Raw genomic sequence first — 18735 nt, 5'->3', positions numbered from 1 at the left:
GCAGCAGGGAAAAGGTTCCTCCCCTGAGGGAGGCCAAGGGGCCTGAGAATGGTGGCTGGCGTCCTTGGACAAGTATGAGCTGTGAGGGAACTGCAGTGACTATTTTATGTGTTGGGACTCTGGCTCCTGGGCTCACTGCCCAGCTGGGAACTGCAGTCCTTGGAACATATTCTGGACTGAGACAGGGGAGCATGTGTGTTAGTTTTGGGGCTATGGGACAAGACTGTAGGTGCAAGTTGCATAGTCTGAGGATCTGGCCTGCTTTGCTGATTGGGAACAGCGTTAGGACTTCCTGCATTATGACCTAAGTTCAAGTATTTTGGGGGCTTGTTAGAGTTGTGTGGAGCCAGCCAGGATGTCCCCCTGCTGGGTGACATTCTGGGAACTTGTAGTGCCTCAGTCTGAGGGTAGTCAGTTGCTATGGCTACTTGGCTGAAGGATGAGCATTCTGATGAAAATGTGTTCTACTTGGCCACAGTAAGGATGACACCAGCTTCTGCTTTGAAGTTCCATGACCGTCATCATCCACCCCTTCCCTCACTGCCTAGGTTCTGTCCTTGGGAGCCGATGTGCTGCCTGAGTATAAGCTGCAGGCCCCAAGAATTCACCGTTGGACCATCCTGCACTACAGCCCCTTCAAGGCTGTGTGGGACTGGCTCATTCTGCTGCTGGTCATCTACACGGCCGTCTTCACACCCTACTCGGCTGCCTTCCTGCTGAAGGAGACTGAAGATGGGTCCCAAACCCATGACTGTGGCTATGCCTGCCAGCCTCTGGCCGTGGTGGACCTCATCGTGGACATCATGTTCATTGTGGACATCCTCATCAATTTCCGCACCACCTATGTCAACGCCAATGAAGAGGTGGTCAGCCATCCTGGTCGCATCGCCGTCCACTACTTCAAGGGCTGGTTCCTCATTGACATGGTGGCTGCCATCCCCTTCGACCTGCTCATCTTTGGCTCTGGCTCTGAGGAGGTGGGCTTAGCAGGAGGCAGCATGGAGAAAAGGGCCAGGAGGGGGTAGTGTGAAGGATAATGGGGAGGGGGATACTGCACAGGAAAGGAGGGTTCCTAACAGATCATGCTTGTTCACGCACAGGGTCATAAGGAGCCCCTCGAAGGGGCTCTTTTTTTCTAACTTGTCTACTGAATGGGGGATATAATTTTCTAAGGTACACAAAAGTGTCCTCAAAAGCTAGTTAGAACTCTGGTCTAGCACCTTAAGGTGACTGTTGGCCCTTTGGGAGCCCGTTTCCTCATTCTCATCATGGAGACCCTTACCATTTATCTTGAAGCTGGCACATAGAATAACAACATGCGTGCTGGGAGCAGTGTGGGAGGCACTTTACACCAGGTGGCTTTCATTATCATTGAGCGCTTCCAGGAAGAAGCCTTTTATGGTGTCACCTCTGTACCCTCTACTACAGTGCGCCTTACTCATGTGCCCTCACACTGAACATGCCCCCTCCTCTAGCTGATCGGGCTGCTGAAAACTGCGAGGCTGCTGCGGCTGGTGCGTGTGGCTCGGAAGCTGGACCGCTACTCGGAGTACGGAGCAGCGGTGCTCTTCCTGCTCATGTGCACCTTCGCGCTCATTGCGCACTGGTTGGCCTGCATCTGGTACGCCATTGGCAACATGGAACAGCCTCACATGGACTCACGCATTGGCTGGCTGCACAACTTGGGCGACCAGATCGGCAAGCCCTACAACAGCAGCGGCCTGGGCGGCCCTTCCATCAAGGACAAGTATGTTACAGCACTCTACTTCACATTCAGCAGCCTCACCAGCGTAGGCTTCGGCAATGTCTCCCCCAACACCAATTCAGAGAAGATCTTCTCCATCTGCGTCATGCTCATTGGCTGTGAGTGCGTCCTGGAGGCGGGGTGAGGGGCGGAGCCATGACTGGGTAGAAATGATAGTGAAAGTTCTAGGTGGAGCAAAGTGGCTATCGGAGCTCCCTGCCCCGCCCCCTCCTCTTCCCCTCCTAGACTCCCGGGCTCACAAAATAGTCTGGAGGCTGGGATACAAAGGCAGGAAATGCTGAAGGTTGGCGTGTGTTTGAGCATGTGTATGTCCACTCTCAGACTGAGACGTGACCGGACCGCGAGTGTCGTTGACCTGGTGCGGGGCCTGAGCAGAGGGTCCCCGTGGGCGGGCGGGGTCCCTGCGGATGCTGACGGCCCCACTCACCCACGCCCTCAGCCCTCATGTATGCCAGCATCTTCGGCAACGTGTCCGCCATCATCCAGCGGCTGTACTCGGGCACGGCCCGCTACCACACACAGATGCTCCGGGTGCGGGAGTTTATCCGCTTCCATCAGATTCCTAACCCACTACGCCAGCGCCTCGAGGAGTACTTCCAGCACGCCTGGTCCTACACCAATGGCATCGATATGAATGCGGTGAGGCACCAATGGGTGTGGGGGCACCCTCGTGCATCCAGCATGCCTCAGATGGTTGTAATTAGTACTGAGGAACCTTAGAATTACATAGGCTATTGATCCGTGAAACTCCTTCACCTGGAGTTCCCCTACTGAAAGAAACCAGGTCTTTCACATACCCCACTACAGCTGGAGGTGGGGAACCAATTGCTGCACTTCCACATAAGAACTTGGTCAGGCTGGAAACTTAGGTACTGAGGGGTTCTGGGCTCCCAGGGCTCTGCAGAGGATGGAATTGGGAGGAACAGGTTTTCCCTGAGCCAGAGGTGTGAGGCAGTGGACTGGTGTTTGGGCTGAGTGCCAAGAGAGTATCCTGAACCACCCCCGTTTTTAGGTGCTGAAGGGCTTTCCTGAGTGCCTGCAGGCTGACATCTGCTTACATCTCAACCGCTCCCTGCTGCAGCACTGCAAACCTTTCCGAGGGGCCACTAAAGGCTGCCTGCGGGCCCTGGCCATGAAGTTCAAGACCACACATGCACCACCAGGGGACACATTGGTCCACGCTGGGGACCTGCTTACTGCCCTCTACTTCATCTCCAGGGGTTCCATCGAGATCCTGCGGGGTGATGTCGTGGTGGCCATTTTGGGTATGGGGTGGGGATGCCCACTGAGAGACCTCAACTCAATGAATACACTGGGGGTATGGGGTTGCTGGCAGGATTCTTGGGCTCTTTTATCTCATCTGAGGGTGGGCTTTCAAGGCGGGCAACAGAAAGGAGCCCTGCAGGACCTGGGGCTGTTGGACTGAGAGACTACCTAACCTCCCCTGACTTGAGGGAACATTAGGCTCTACCCACAGGCAGGCGCCTTCTGTTTCTTTGAAGCTGAGTATCATCTGGCAGTGGCGTGGGAGGTACCCAGGTGGAGACTGTGCATTCAGTTTCACTAAGGACACACTTCCCTAAAGTTTCATATAGCATACATGCCCAGAGGAGTCTTGTTTCTTTCCTGTCCCCCACCGATGGCCACTGTGGGTGTGGCCTGCACTTGGACACTGGAGACTTCTTGTCCTCCCATGCTCTTTCTGTGGTCCTGCAAGCATCAGACTCTTGGCTATGTCACTGTAGGGCATTTTAGATTTTTATTTCACAGTTCAACCCAAACATGTATACCGCTCCACAGTCTACTCCCTTTCCCACTAAATCAAGTGTTGCTACACATGTGTGTATAGTTTGGTCTGCTGTGCTTGGCTGTGCTAAGCTATGCTGTCCCGTTTTCCTTCAGTAAAACAATACTGGTTTTGATTAATTACTGTGTTGTCAATTGTTTTTAGGGCACTGCAGTTGGTTAGGAGGGCATTTAAGGGTAGAAGTAGGGTTATCCCAAGGAAGTCATGGCTATAGGCAGAGCTGGAACATTCTGGGTGGTTTCTTCTGGTTGAATAGTTGCTGAGAGACTCCAAATCCCTGGTCCCTTCTGCTGGCACCTCTGGCCACTAGCGCTGCCTTGGGAATATGGACTGGCTCATGCTTCCTTGACTGTGTATCTAGGAACTGGATGATTGGAGATGTCCCAAAGGAGGGTGCCTGCTACTCTCCATGCTGGTGACATAGGCTGAAGTCTTTGTCTTCTCCATGGCCTCCAGGGAAGAATGACATCTTTGGAGAACCTCTGAACCTGTATGCACGTCCTGGAAAGTCCAATGGGGACGTGAGGGCCCTGACCTACTGTGACCTGCACAAAATCCATCGTGATGACCTGCTGGAGGTGCTGGACATGTACCCTGAGTTCTCAGACCATTTTTGGTCTAGCTTGGAGATCACCTTCAACCTTCGAGATGTGAGTGGGCCATCCTGAGCTGGCCTCATCCCCAAAGAGCTGCTTCTTGTTGGGAGGCTGCCCCTTCACTGTGTGACTTTGAACATGCAGCTCCCCTCTTGTTTCTCAGCCTGTCAAGTGGCATCACAGTCAAATCAGGCTCTGAAAGTCCTAACTTCAGCTCGTTCAGGGATATGGACAGAGGGGGAAAGATTCTTCCCTTCAACCCCAAAGACCCAGCCCTACTTCTTCCATGTTAACGAATGGGGTGTAGCTGGCCCTCGGTCAGCCAGGAAGGGAGCAGCAAAGGGCCCTGACTCTGCTCTTGGTTGCAGACCAACATGATTCCAGGCTCCCCCGGCGGCAGCGTGGAACTAGAGAGCGGCTTTAACAGGCAACGCAAGCGCAAGCTGTCATTCCGCAGGCGCACAGACAAGGGTGAGGTGGCCAAGGGGAGGGCAGAGGGGAGTGAGGGCAGGGTCAGGCTGTGCAGGCTCCACCCCCTGTCCAGCAGACTGAGTGCAGTCCTCCAGCGCATTCCCCCTCTGTCCCTCCCTTCCGTTGTCCAAATGCTGCCATCTTTTTATGCCATGTTTGAACCATCATCTTCTTTGGAAAGACCTCTCCTACCTTCTAGGACAAAGGCTGGGCTTTTGGTCTTCATTAGGTCTGAGTGTTGCCTGGCAGGCCTTGAGGCGGGAGGAGGTGGGAGGGGGCGCACGAACAAAGGAACGTGAGGGGCAGGCTGGCTACAGAGACCCAGAAATCCGGAAGCAGCAGTGTCCTACTGGTGCTGATGAGCCAGGGCATGGCAGGGGCGTTCTCAGGCTGGTGAGAGCGGGGCAGGTAAAACAACTGGAGATCGCCCTGCTCTTTTCCAGGCTAGCTCGGCTTCCCTCATCCCCTCCCCGTTTTCCCCTCTCGCTGAGGTTTGTTCTCTGTTTCCCACAGATACAGAGCAGCCAGGGGAGGTGTCAGCCTTGGGGCAAGGCCCTACCCGAGTCGGGGCAGGGTCAAGTTGCCGGGGGCAGCCGGGAGGGCCATGGGGGGAGAGCCCATCTAGTGGCCCCTCCAGCCCAGAGAGCAGTGAGGATGAGGACCCAGGTCGCAGCTCCAGCCCCCTCCGCCTGGTGCCCTTCTCCAGTCCCAGGCCCCCCGGAGAGCCCCCAGGTGGAGAGCCTTTGACAGAGGATGGGGAGAAAAGCAGTGACACCTGTAACCCCCTGTCAGGTAGGGCCTGGGCTGGGGGAGGGGTGGGTGTGGGGGCTTCCTGGATCTCACACCTCCTTTCCGGCTCCAGGTGCCTTCTCTGGGGTGTCCAATATTTTCAGCTTTTGGGGCGACAGTCGGGGGCGCCAGTACCAGGAGCTGCCTCGATGCCCTGCCCCAGCCCCTAGCCTCCTCAACATCCCATTGTCTAGCCCTGGCCGGCGTTCCCGGGGCGACGTGGAGAGCCGGCTGGATGCACTCCAGAGGCAGCTGAACAGGTAAAGGGGGGCCGCCCAGGGAAGTGGGTGCAGGCAGGGTAGGCTGCACTGTGGGAGAACTCGGGTCTTCTCTGGGTTTCTGGTAGTGTTTTGGGGATGCTCTGTCTAGACCCGTTTGTGCCGGGCAGCTGGAGCCTCTCCTTCCTCAGCGGGTTGAAGAGGGAGCCAGAGCTGACTAGCAGTGTTCACTTGCCTGAGTGCTCTTTTTCCTTCTTGCCCCAGGCTGGAAACCCGGTTAAGTGCAGACATGGCCACTGTCCTACAGCTGCTACAGAGGCAAATGACACTGGTCCCTCCCGCCTACAGTGCTGTGACCACCCCTGGGCCTGGCCCCACATCCACATCCCCTTTGCTGCCTGTCGGTCCCATCCCCACTCTCACCCTGGACTCGCTTTCTCAGGTACACTCTGGAGCCCGCTCCCAGCCCCACCCTTTCTGCCCGAGCATCACCCCAACAACCGCTTTGTTACCTCCCTACCCCCTTCTACCTGTTCCCTGCTTTCCTCCTATCCCTGTGCTCAGAAGCAATGCTTGAGTGGACTGGAGCCCAAGGGACCTGCCTGCCAGCAGAGTGGCCTAAGGGCCAGATGTAAACAAGGCCTGGGACCTGGGTCTGGATGCTGCTGCTAGTGTGCCTCAGGGTAGCCTCCTGGTCCTTGCCGAGGCTACATGCTGGGCCCCCAGCCTTGCCTCCGTCTGGGCTCTACTCTAGCACTTTTGCAGCGCTATCATGAAGGCTGCTAGCATTTCCAGGGTGCAAAAGTCAAGACTCTGAGATCTAACCTCCTTGTTCTATATTCTCTTTCTTTTGAGTAGCCTCTCAAGGGACAGTCGAAGCTGGGTCTCTTATGCCAGTTCCAGCTCTGGAGGCTGCTTGAGGGGGGCTCCTGTGGCTCCCAGAGGTGTCCTGGGCTCTGCTCCCCATCCCCTGGCACTGTCCCCCTCCCATATGCTGTTTGCTCTTGTTTGCAGACACCAGGGCCCACGTCAGCAAATGTGCCAGTCTCCCTTCACAGCCTCCCCCGCAGGGATCTCACCAATAGACACGTCAGCACCCACAAAGCCCCCCTGACTGCCCTAGCAGTCTCCCTGGCCTCAGACGCCTGGCCGCTGGCCCACGGCTGTTTCTAGGGCTCCAGAGTTCTTTGAAAAATGCAAGAAGGCACCTTGCCTCTCTTTGTCCCAGCTCCTATTCCAAAGGAGGAACTTCTTCCATTTGGAATTTGTCTTCAGTTGCCCTGTCACATTCCCTAGGGAAGGGGAGGGGAGGCCTTGGACTTTTCCCTGGGTCCAGAGCAAGGTCCTTTGTCAGTGGTGGCTGTCCAGCGGTTCTCAGCTCCTTCACTTTCAGTTGTAGCCTTCTTGTCCCCTCAGGTCCCTGCTCTGCACACCTAACCTTCCTCTGACTTCAGCCTTCCTGTCTTCGATTTCTCCAGTCCTTTTCTCCTCCCTCAGTTTCTCCTGCTATGTTCTTTGTAGGTTTCCCAGTTCATGGCGTTTGAGGAGCTTCCTGCAGGAGCCCCAGAGCTCCCCCAAGACGGCCCCACTCGACGCCTCTCCCTGCCCGGCCAGCTGGGGGCCCTCACTTCCCAGCCCCTGCACAGACATGGCTCAGACCCAGGCAGTTAGTGATGCTGCCCATTGCGGACACATGGCTCACCCAGGGTTCAGGGCATTGCCTGACCTCTTGGAGACCCTGGTTTGGAGGGGAGAACAGTGCAGGAGCAGCTTCTCCCTTTCCCTTGGGACCAGCGTCTCCTCCTGCAATACCCTGGGCCCCACTGGGAGGGCCAGGGGAAGAGCTGGGCAGTGGACTGGGGGTCTGTGGTCCCCCCACTGCCCTGGGGGCATTAGCTGGTCTAACTGCCCGGAGGCACCCGGCCCTGGGCCTTAGGCACCTCAAGGACTTTTCTGCTATTTACTGCTCTTATTGTTAAGGATAATAATTAAGGATCATATGAATAATTAATGAAGATGCCGATGACTATGAATAATAAATAATTATCCTGAGGAGACTCCAGTGTGCTGGTTTGTTTCAGCCATCACCTGCTGTATGTAGCTCATGTTATGATCTGAATGGACTTGAGCTCCCGGGAGTACAGGAGATTCTGTGCAGGGATCCTGGCCTGTCTATGGCCCGCAGGACTGATCAGACACCGCCCCCCCCATGTGTGTGTGCACATGCACAAGCGCATACATGTACATGAAAGCTGGGGAGTACTCCCTGCGGTCAGACAATGTAGCCCTGGGTTTGGGACCACAAAGCCATGTGGACTACTCTGTGGTTAATAGGACACTTCTACCCTAAGTCCAGCCATTCACAACCATGTTGGTTTGCTTTGTGGCACACTGGCTTCCCGAGTCAGCCTCACACTGATAAAGCCTTACACTTGTCTCTCTCAAACAGTTCACAAGTCCAGCTTCACGCTCATTCTCACCTGGTATCGAGGTTTATTTTGGGGTTAAGCCCATTAAACCTCTCAGGATCCAGAGAGATTCGCTATTGCAGGCGAAAGCTGGCTAATTGGATCTGGGGGCAAACTGAATAAATCAACTCATGTGCGCCACCGCTACGTTATTATTCGTTTGCAAGAAGAAGCGGCGAGAAAAAGAAGAAAAAGAAGCATAAGGGGTGATTTCCATAAGGTTTTTTGTTTTTACAGACATAGTTGGAAAATTCCATGGGCAAAGACAATGATAATATGCATATCAAAATCACAAAAAGGGCAGGTAGGACCTGACAAAGCAGCACTCGGGAACAGGTGACAACACCCAGGAAAGAGCCAACATCCAGGGGAAATACCTGGCATTCCAAACCATTAGATAAAGTTACTAAACATCCCTGAATCCCGAACTTACCTATTTCCCTCACCCAGTCTCTTTTGTGATAACCAGCTTTGGGGACACCCAGATTTGTTTGTTAGCAAGGGTGGGGCACACTACCTTCCTGCATCTTCTTTAGAAATTTCTGTGTGGTCTGTTAGCAGGTAATTTTGTGGGATTGACTCTAAATTTGACTGTTAGAACAAAGAGTGAATGTTACCACTCTAAGGCCTCCTGGTGTGGGGGAATGGAAAGGTCATTCCATTGCAGTTACACTGCTGAGGTGTTTTGGGAATGAATCCCATTTTGAAGGGAAGAACTATGGCCTCACAAGGTTCCCACAGATATGACAGCGACTTTTCCAAAAGATAAATGTTCCCACAGCTCTGCAAAACGGGTTATTCCATGTGGACACGCATGTACACACTTCCCGTGGATTAGTCTATTGGTCTGTCAGCTGCACATTTACTGCATGGTCTTGTGGGCTCCAACAACCTGGTCTGAGTCCAATCTCCCTACCCTCAATTGACTTTATATTAACACTGTATAATTAGGCCTCATATGGGTCTAGCTTTGGTTTGGATATACTGGCTTCCCTACTGTGACCAGCACAAATCTATATCTGATTCTGGGTGGATCTTACCCTGATTATCTTTGTCCCTTGTGACTGTTGGTCACAGAGGAGTTACCAAAGAAGGTGGAGGTTGCAAGGTGGCTCATTCTATTGGGAGTAGGTCAAAACAGATTTGAGGACAGTGAAGGTTCCCCTATGCTCACGTGTGCTTGTTGTCCTGGATGAATACTAATTGCCTATTGTTCCTCAGGGAGGGGTGGGTCTTAGAAGCCCCTCCCCTCCCCCCCATCTGTGGTGGCGTGTTGATAGTCTTGAACAGATCTAGTGCAGATGCCATTGCTGCTGGGAGTTCATGGGTAACAGCTGTGCCCAGAAGACAGCACTTCCCAACACTCCTCTCTACTCTCTGGCTCTTGCATTCTTTTCTATTTTCTTTCTGCAATGTTCTGAGCCTTGGGATAACATAGCTGCTACATCTGGGACTGGGTCCTCAACACTTTGACCACTTATGAGTCTCTCCGTTAATCCTTATCTACTGTAAACAAACTGGTTGAGGCTGAGAGTAGCACTCATCTATGGTGTAAACATAAATACTTAGAAAACACTTTGAGCCTGTTTAAGAGATCAACACTACTAGAGGCCTAGAACCTACCCAGCCATGGTTTTTTTGCCTGAATTCTTCCTGGGAAGTAGGTTTAAAGTCCAATAAAAAAAAAAAAAAAAAAAAGCAGTTGAGCCAGACGGTGGTAGCACACACCTTTAATCCCAGCACTTGGGAGGCAGAAGTGGGCGGATCTCCTGGTCCAAAAGCAGCCTGGTCTACAAAGTAAGTTCCAGGACAAGCAGGGTTACACAGAAAAACCCTGTCTTGAAAAAAAAAAGTACTTAGTTAACTCCCATAACATTCCTGCCAAGTATTTTCAGTAGCAGGCTTACCTGATATGTTGCTATTGTATCTTGTAGGGTTCACAGTTAGGGAAGACTTGATGTCTTCTCCCACATAGCCTGCACAGCATTTTTCAGCATGCCAAAAGTGTCCAGATCAGTTTTAACTTGATCTCTCTAAGTTGTGTGGTGTCTTTGGCACCCCATCATCTAGTTTTGAGGGCCGGCCAAGAGAAATGGCAATAGCCTGTATAATTATTGGAATCTTTTGGGTCCTCACTGACCAAAAACTCATAAGAATGTATCCCATTCTTATGGGCTTTATTTAAAAACTCATGACTTCCAGGGTTTCCATGGAGAAATGGCTTAGTGGTTAAGAGCATGGACTGCTCTTCCAGAGGATGGGAGTTCAATTTCCAGCACCCACATCAGGCTGCTCACAACCATCTGTAACTCGAGTTCCAGGCACCAGGCATGCATATGGTATACAGACATCCATGCAGGCACTTGAACAAACAGATAAAAGAAGTGTTAATGAAAAATAAAGTGTGGCTTCTGGGAAGAGCTTTGTCTTCCCATGTAGGATACCTCCCTCTGATCTTCTTAAAAAAGTATGTGTATTTTTGCATTAAATGTGTGTGTGTGTGTGTGTGTGTGTGTGTGTGTGTACAGTCATCATGGTGTATGTATCGAGATCAGAGAGTAATTTGTGGGAGTTATTTCTCTCCCACCAGAGAGATCCCAGAGGCTAAATTCAGGTGTGCACGCCTGGCTACAATTCCATATGGCTTTCTAAAAATAAAATAGAAAAAACCCCTCAAAATATAGGTTTATGTTTTATGTGTCTATTTGAGCATACGTCAGTGGATCCCATAGTTAACAGGTGGTTGTAACCTGCCTGACATGGGTGCTGGGAACCAAACTGTGGTCTTCTAGAAGAGCTGAAAGCACACTTACCCGTGGGCCTATCCTGCCAACCTCCATGTTGCTTCTTCATGCACCATATCTCAGTCAGTGCCGCCCGCCATGGCCTTGCTTCCCTCGTCTCTCTACCCCTTCATAATGCATGGGTTCTACATCTCACCTGCCTTATGGTCTTCCCCCCCATCCCTTCCAGAAGCCCATTGCCAGCTTCTTGACCTCTACAAGCACCCCAAGTTAAACATACAAATTAAAACAGAAAGTACTCGTGGAGTTTGTCTTTTTGGGTCTGGGTTCCCTCATTCAGTATAATATTTTCTGGTACAGGAGAATAGTCTATATTCTGTCAATTGCGTTTTAAATAAATGCTGATTGGCTAGTAACCAGGCAGGAAGTATAGGCGGGACAACCAGACAGGAAGTAGAGGCAGGGCAATGAGAACAGGAGTATTCTGAGAAGGAGGAAGCCCATTCCGCTGCAGTCTAGCCCAGATCATGGAAGAAGCAGGTCACTGAAAAAGGTACCAAGCCATGTGGCTAACATAGATAAGAATAATGGGTTAATATAAGGTATAAGAACTAATATGAAGCCTGAGCTAATGGGTCAATCAATTTATAACTTATGTAGACCTCTCTGTGTGATTTTCTTTGGGACTTGCCGGCTGTGGGAACTGGGCAGGACAGAAACCCTCACAAGCAAACCCACCTGTTAAAATTTTCCAGTTCCATTCATCTTCCAGAAAATTAAAAATTTCATTTTCCTTAGAGCTGAACAATTTCCTTGTGCATATGTCCTATTTTCATTATCCGTCAGCTGATGGGCATCTAGGGTAAATCCACTTCTTAGCTATCATGAGCACGGCAGCAATGAACATGAATGAGCAAGTGTCTCTGTGGTACGACCCGGCATCCTTTGGGTCTAAACCTAGGAGGAGTATAGCCAGGTCATGTTGTAGTTTTAGCTTTTTGAGAAACCTCCACACTAGTTCCCATAGTGGCTGCAGCAGTTTACCCTCCCAGGTGCTTTTCTCCCTGCCGCCCCCACCCCCGCTGGAACTCACTATGTAGATTAGTGCTTAGGATAATTCTCCTGTATGCTGTGAATATATATTCCTCTCATTGGTTAATAATAAAGGTGATTTTGCATATAGCAAGGCGGTGTAAGGCGAGGCATGGAAGCCAAATTGAAAACACAGAGAGAAGAAGGGCGGGTTTGAGAGACAGAGAAGAAGAAGGGCAGGGTCAAGGGAGCAGCCGCCCAGGGAAGCAAGATGCTAGCTAGCTAGAGAACACATAGTCACGAAGTCACCTGGCGAAGTGTGGTTTAATTTAAGTTGTAAGAACTAATTAATAGTAAGCCTGAACTGTAGGCCAAACATTTTGTAATTAATATAAGCTCTTGTGTGATTATTTGGGACTGGGTAGCCGGGACAGAAGAACAGCTCCGCCTCTGCTTACAGATTAGATTGCCTACCTCTCTCTGCCTCCCGATGTTGGGACTGAATGCTTGTGCCACCGTGTCTGGCGCAGGTGCTTTGCTTCTGTCAGAAGCAGCTTCTGGACTCTCCTGGGAAGTAAGCATCCTCGGGTAGATGGCTTGGTGAGCAGCTGGTTGGTGGTCACACGGTTAGTAGCAGGCAGGTGTGTCTGACTCCCATGTCCTCCTCACAACCTCTTCTTATGCCTGCATGGCTTGACACTCAGCTCCCCTCTGGGTTGGACCTGGACCCTGGCCTTCCATTCAGTTCTGGGAAGCGGAGGAACCCTGATAGTTGTAACCCTTCCTCCCTGGCATGGCTAGGGGATGACCTTCCAGAGTTCAGAGTTCTCCCAAGAGGGTGGGACCTGCAGGACACTGTGATGACTGAAGAAAAGGAGCAACATGGCTGCCAAAGCCTAGAGCAATCCAGGAGCTTGGAGCTGAAGCACTGGCTTTGGGAAGTGAAGAGGCAGGGCCGCTGCTGGCCCCACTTCTAGCTCTGCATTTAAATCAGAAGCTGAGTAAGACCCTGGTGATGTGTCTGAGTCTCCTGACTCAGCAGCTCCCACTGTTCAGGTGCAGCTCACACCTGCACCTGTTCCTACCTGGTCCCCTGGCCCTCCAACAAGCAGGGGCAGCTCTCCTATTTCATGAACAAATGTCAGCAAGTGACATTCATGAATGCTCCCTCTGTGGTGAGTGCTCCCTCTGTGGCTGCTTTTTTCTAGCTGCTGTGAACCAAAGCCTGGGACCAAGGAAGCTTCCAGAGTATCCACAGCACTTGAGAATGGACTGCCTTATGGCCTTAGTCACTAGCCTGCGACTTAACCCTTAGGCACACTGCTATCCTCATGACATGGATGCGGACTGGAAGAGCTCAATACATTTCTGGAATTCCTAGGAACTTGTCTTGGGCTACTTTGCTTAGAGTACCTTGTGACAATTTCCTCCTGATCCCCAGGTCTCAGGAAGTGCTTGGTGCCCCCGTGGAGCCACCTCTGTGCTGATGCGAACCTGTCACTGCTCTGGATTGCCATACTTAACAGAATGCATTACTCCACATCTCTGTGCTCCAGTACCAAGCACACTGGGTCCCATGTGCTTGGCAGATGGGAATTTACCAAGTGAATAATCTGGAATTTGGTATCAATGAAGCAGGGAAAAAAATTGGCATCCAAAGGGCCCTATGCACTTGTTTCTGGGGTCAGAAAGAACTCCCAGAGCTGGTGGTTGGGTCTCCTTCTCCGTCCAGGCTTGGAATGCAAGGCTGAGGACAAGGTTCTGAAGTTTCCTTTATGTATGTCTCTTCTGCTGATGATTGGGCATGGGATTTGGCATCCCAGAAATGGCCATTGAGGTCCCTGATTTAGTCAGCTCCCAAGCTATAGAAGCAGGTGAGGGCATAGAAATTGGTCATTTCTCTAAGTTATAGTTCAAGACCTTGTTTGGTGCCCTCTGGGACTGGAATTCTCAGATGAACATCTTGACAGACAGCTGAACACCTTCAATGGCTTTAAACAAGCTCATTATCTTTATGTGATGGCTCCAACTTCAGGGGCTGATCACTTGCCTTTCCTTGTTGCAAGAATAGATGTCCTGTATTATGCTCAAATTTTGATGAGACACGGGGCCATCTCCTTGCCCACATGAAAAAGCCTTCCATGTCAGCCTGGCTCAGATGTCGTCATCCGCTGATGAGGGACAATACCACTCCCTGGCTTTTCAGACCTTTTAAATCATATTATTCAGTTTGGGGATGAACCTTCATAACATTTTCTTGTCTGTCTTCAATAAAGGGGGGAGGGTTGAGGCTAGATCCTCTGGGTCTCTCTTCTTGCCCTGGGCATCAGAGAAGTGCCCAGCTCTTGTATGACTATCAGAATATTCATCTTCAAAGCATTAATGGTTGAGGATTTGGCAATGAATTAAAAGATTGTTACTGGGTAGAGCAGTTGAGCTATCTTGTTCTGTCCTTAAAGCTTATTTTCTCTTGGGATGAGTCTCTTAATTGTGGTTGTTGTTGTGAGAATCCCTTCCCTATGGAGGCAAAAGCAACATCTACCTCCTCCTTAGAAGGACCAAAGACAAACCAAAGTATTGTTACAAGTCCCCAGACTTTAATAGGCCCCCAGACCTTAGCACAACTAATGTCAAGGTAGAAGTACCATTCAGGCCTTGAAACTCAGTATGTAGAGAGAAACAACTGCAAAACAATAACAAAGATCTAACCCATCAAAATCCGTAATTCTGGGAAAATCGCTGAATGTAGTAACCTTGTTTTGGCTTCTGTAGTTCTGTCTGGTTAACTGTTCTTGCTAACTGAGTTGTGACAACCCAGGATGTTGTTTTTGTGTTTAAAAGCTCACCTGAGAAAAGTTCACAGTGGTACTCAGGTACTGAACACCCAGTGCTGTCACCAGCCAGCTAATAAACACTTTCTTTGGCTTGAACCCATGTCTGATAGTCTTCTCTAGAGGATACCTCACAATATTTCTGGAGGCCCCAGCGAAATCCCCAGAGATGAGACCTTGAGACACTAGGGGGTCTTGGAGTCCTTTGGGGTAGGGCAGAATACATGGTCAAGGGACTCCTAGGGGATGTGCAATATGTTTCAGGGCCCTGAGACTCCCTTCGTTCAATCATTGTCTAATGTCTTGAGGGAATCTGACGGCTCCATTCCAAAACGAAACAAAATCAAAAGTTGCTTGGTCTATCACTTCTGGAGGTAAGTCTGGTTAAGGCGTTTTCTGTTTAGAACACAAAGAGAGGCTGGTCGTGGATCTGTGTCCAGAGTCCATCCATGTGAGATGTTATTAGATCCCCTGCCCCAGCAACTGTTCATGTTTATGGATATGTGATGGCCACTCTGGTTATCTTTATTATGTGTCTCTCTGTGTGTTTCTGTCAGTTCTGTTGTGCAGGAGTCTCTGAGACCACCATGGCCAGCAGAGTCACAATTCACAGGAGGCAAGAGTGTAGTTTGGTCTAACACAAGCCAGCTGGTATTAGGTGTATGACCTTGAGTAGTTTATTTTAGGCATATTTAAGTACAGCACAATTTTTTGAAATTTTTTTCTGGTTATAAATGACTCAGTCCCATGTGTACAATAAAGCTGAAGACATGATTGCATGGAAACTTTTTAAAAGTATATGTGATATCTTCCATAATGATAGGTTTTATAGACTGACAAGCTCATGATATGGGTCTGGGGGTGGACCTGGTGTGGTGTGGTCTCTGCTGCATAGATAGCGCAAAGGTCACCAGGCTATTAACCATTTCTCCTCCTAGCCTTTTGGGCAGAAAACAGGTTATGCCTCCCTCCCTTTGAAGGAACAGCCCCGTGTGTGTTTAACATTCCTGGTTCCTCTAGTGCTCATCTGTGAGCACAAGGACCTCTGCTTCCCACACTGTTGGTTGGAGAAACAGGTCTAAAATGGAAGGGGGTGTGAGCTGTTCTGGGACCCAGGAGGCTGCTGCCCTCAGGACAACTTCCTGTGGGTTCACAGTCATGACGGGCACCTGTCTGTACCATGCTCCCACTTCTGGTAATGACTGTGGCTGTAGTGGTGGCCATCCCCTGCCGAAAGGCAGTTTTGTGGCCCAGGAAAGATGTTATGCCTCTTTCTCACATGGAAAACTCTGGAACGTCTGTGAAATCGATTGGCCCTCTTTTGGAGCAGAGTGGTCCAGTGACAGTTCAGGCTGTCTGGCGCTATGTGTCTGTGAGACTCTGGCTGTCTCAGCCAGTTTTCTATAGCTGTCTCTGATGTGGCCGGCCTAACTTAGGCCCCATGCTCCCTTCCTGGGGACTCAAATACTCAGAGAAACCCAACCTTCACCTGTTCTCTCAGCTCCACGGAGGAAACTGACCTCCCCTCTTTTGCTCCTGGGCGCGAACATCCTTCTGGGCATGTGCATGTCCAGTGCCAGCTGCTTGGATGCTTGTTTTGACACTCGATTCCTGCAGTCCTGGTCCCCTTCCCTGTGTAGAGGTCTGGAGTGGTCAGGCTTTCATCTGGGGCACCTCCTGCCTTCTAAGCGGATTGTGCACAGGGAAGAGGAAAGATTCCCGAACCTCCCACTCGCCTTTCTTCCTCCTCCACCTGCACTAAGCAACTTGTTGCCCCAGGGAAGGGGAAAGTGGTTCCCCCAGTGCCCTTAGACTGAGAAGAGGAAGTTTTGTTCCTCTTTCATCGTTTATGTTACCTTTCCAACCAATGATCTGTATAATTGGAAAACTTGGAACCCACCATTCTCTGAGAAGATTAGAAAATCTGCCCCTGGCTGGTGGTGGGGTTCACTCCCAGACAGTGTAGCCTACATAGAATGGTTCCGTCCAGACTGACTGGGACTCCAAAACTGGCCAAGGCAGGGAAGCTCTGGGAAATTTTTGCCAGGCCCTTTTAGGATTAAAGAGAGGTCCTAGGAAATCCTGCTTTTGTTGTGTAGTCGGCCCCAGGTTTTAGAAAAAAGCCTTCAAAAGTTAAAAAGGATTTGAGAAGATAAGTATGTCCTAATTATTGGAAATTGCTTAAAAGGTTTACAATAAGGAAAACAAAACAAAAATTAAAAGAGATTCCAGAAGGGAAAGCCAGAGACACCTGGAAAGGAGGGGGGCAAAGGGAGCAAAGGGAGCCCTGTCCTGCATAAGTGGGTGCTAAGGGGGTCCTCAGCTAGGACCAGGACCCTGCGAGAGGCCAGCAACCTCTCCGTTCAAAAGACTTGATCCTGTTTCTGCTGGTTGGCTGGCTTGTTTGTGGGCAGTTACTGCTATAGCCAAGCTAATAAAAGAAGCTGACAAACTGGCTTTGGTTGAGAAATTGTTCCTAACCACCTGAAACTTTGAAATAGCCCTACTGAGGTGGACCCCAGAAACTTTGAAATAGCCCTACTGAGGTGGCTGTACAATGCCAAATACTGAATTATCTGGCACTGACCAACCCCGTAGCTGGTTCTGTAAAGCTTCAGCCCTCAGCCCAGCCACGTGCGGCTGGACAATAACCCAACAGAGCCTTTCTCTAGTTGCCTGATGTGGGTGCTGGGGAAGGAACGCAGGACCTCTATAAGTTCAGTGCAGCAAGTGCTTTGTACTCTGAACTGTTGAGCCCTCTCTCCAGCCTCTCTAGTTAATTTTCTGAATTTTCAAGACAGGATTTTTCTGTGTAGCATTGGAGCCTCTCTTGGAACTTGCTCTGTAGACCAGGCTGGCTTTGATCTCAGAGATCCGCTTGCCTCTGCGTCCTGAGGACTGGGATTAAAGGTGTGTGCTGCCCACCAGCCGGCCTACTTTTCTTTTCTTTTTTTTTTGAAGTTTTGTAATTATATTTATGTACAGAAAACTCAGTAGTACATTTAACCCAGTTGAGTGGCAAGTTCTTTGGCCTTTGCCTTTTCCAGCTTGGCAGTTTGAGCCACAGATTTAGGACCTAGGATGTTGCCTCCCCAGTGGCGGCAGATCTCATCATATCTGTCATTGTAATTGGTCCTAATAGCTTCCACCAGCTTGGCCAGAGCACCCTTGTCTTCCGAGTTAACCTGTGTGAAGGCAACAGTGGTGCACGTCTTCCTATGGACCAGCCGCCCCAGCCTGGCCTTTCCCTTGATGATGCAGTAGGGGACCCCCATCTTCCGACATAGAGCAGGCAGGAAGACCACCAGCTCAATGGGGTCTACGTCGTGGGCAATCACCACCAGCTGAGCCTTCTTGTTCTCTACCAAAGTGGTGACTGTATTGACGCCCGCTCGAAGGACAGGTGGTCTCTTCCCCTTTGCCGGCAGCTTTCTTCTCAGCACGGGCCAGTAGCCTCTGCTTCTTTTCCTGCTTGGGCTCTGGCCTGTACTTGTGGGCAAGTTTAAGCAACTGGGTAGCTGTTTGCCAGTCCAGGGCCTGGGTGAACTGGTTAATGGCAGGAGGAACTTTGAGGCGCTTATAGAGGATGGCCCTCTGCCACTGTAGCCTGATGTAGCGGGGCCATTTGACGAAGCACGTGAGATCTCTCTTGGGCTGGATGTCCTGCCTAATGCCGAAGTTCTTAGGCCTCTTCTCAAATGAAGGATTTACCACCTTCGCCTCCTGCTTCTTCATGAAGGCGGGGGCCGGGGCCACCTTCTTCCCCTTGGCCTTCTTTCCCTTGGGCATCTTGCTGGGCTGGAGGAGAGAGCCGGCCTACTTTTCTTAAAGTTACATATATACAAACTATTAAGGAATAAAAACTCTTTTGTCTTGTCTTTCTGAAGTAGCACTAAAAATAAAGTAACAATTTTGATACTTCATACCCTGAAGGTCCAGGTATAAAGAGCAAGATTTTGCTGCTGTTAACTCATATCTTAAAAGAAAAGCATTAAGAGAATATATTCTGGGACA

The 18735-nt window shown here is 50.6% G+C and overlaps 1 protein-coding gene and 1 pseudogene across 4 annotated transcripts in view; one reads left to right on the top strand and one right to left on the bottom strand.

Moving 5' to 3' along the window:
• The window catches only part of Kcnh2 (potassium voltage-gated channel subfamily H member 2), a 32343-nt gene extending 24645 nt beyond the window's left edge, over window positions 1–7698 (top strand). For 3 of the 4 annotated variants that reach the window (XM_041640677.1, XM_041640675.1, XM_041640678.1), the window contains 10 exons: window positions 549–977; window positions 1476–1863; window positions 2205–2404; window positions 2778–3030; window positions 4029–4222; window positions 4537–4639; window positions 5153–5431; window positions 5502–5688; window positions 5911–6088; window positions 7168–7698. In XM_041640677.1, the coding sequence (XP_041496611.1) occupies window positions 549–977; window positions 1476–1863; window positions 2205–2404; window positions 2778–3030; window positions 4029–4222; window positions 4537–4639; window positions 5153–5431; window positions 5502–5688; window positions 5911–6088; window positions 7168–7317 (2361 nt within the window). In that variant the 3' untranslated portion in view covers window positions 7318–7698. The remainder of the gene's footprint in view (window positions 1–548; window positions 978–1475; window positions 1864–2204; window positions 2405–2777; window positions 3031–4028; window positions 4223–4536; window positions 4640–5152; window positions 5432–5501; window positions 5689–5910; window positions 6089–7167) is intronic. The other variant, XM_041640676.1, reaches the window with a different exon arrangement.
• A 10025-nt stretch (window positions 7699–17723) lies between these two features.
• Window positions 17724–18510, bottom strand: LOC121440067 (annotated as a pseudogene).
• Window positions 18511–18735: the final 225 nt, after the last annotated feature.

This window comes from Microtus oregoni, unplaced genomic scaffold, assembly GCF_018167655.1.
Source record: "Microtus oregoni isolate MIOR12 unplaced genomic scaffold, Mior012 000064F_ref0000363, whole genome shotgun sequence".
NCBI lineage: Eukaryota > Metazoa > Chordata > Mammalia > Rodentia > Cricetidae > Microtus > Microtus oregoni.
The sequence above is the reverse complement of the archived record's forward strand: the minus strand, read 5'-3'. Positions and strand labels throughout refer to the sequence as shown.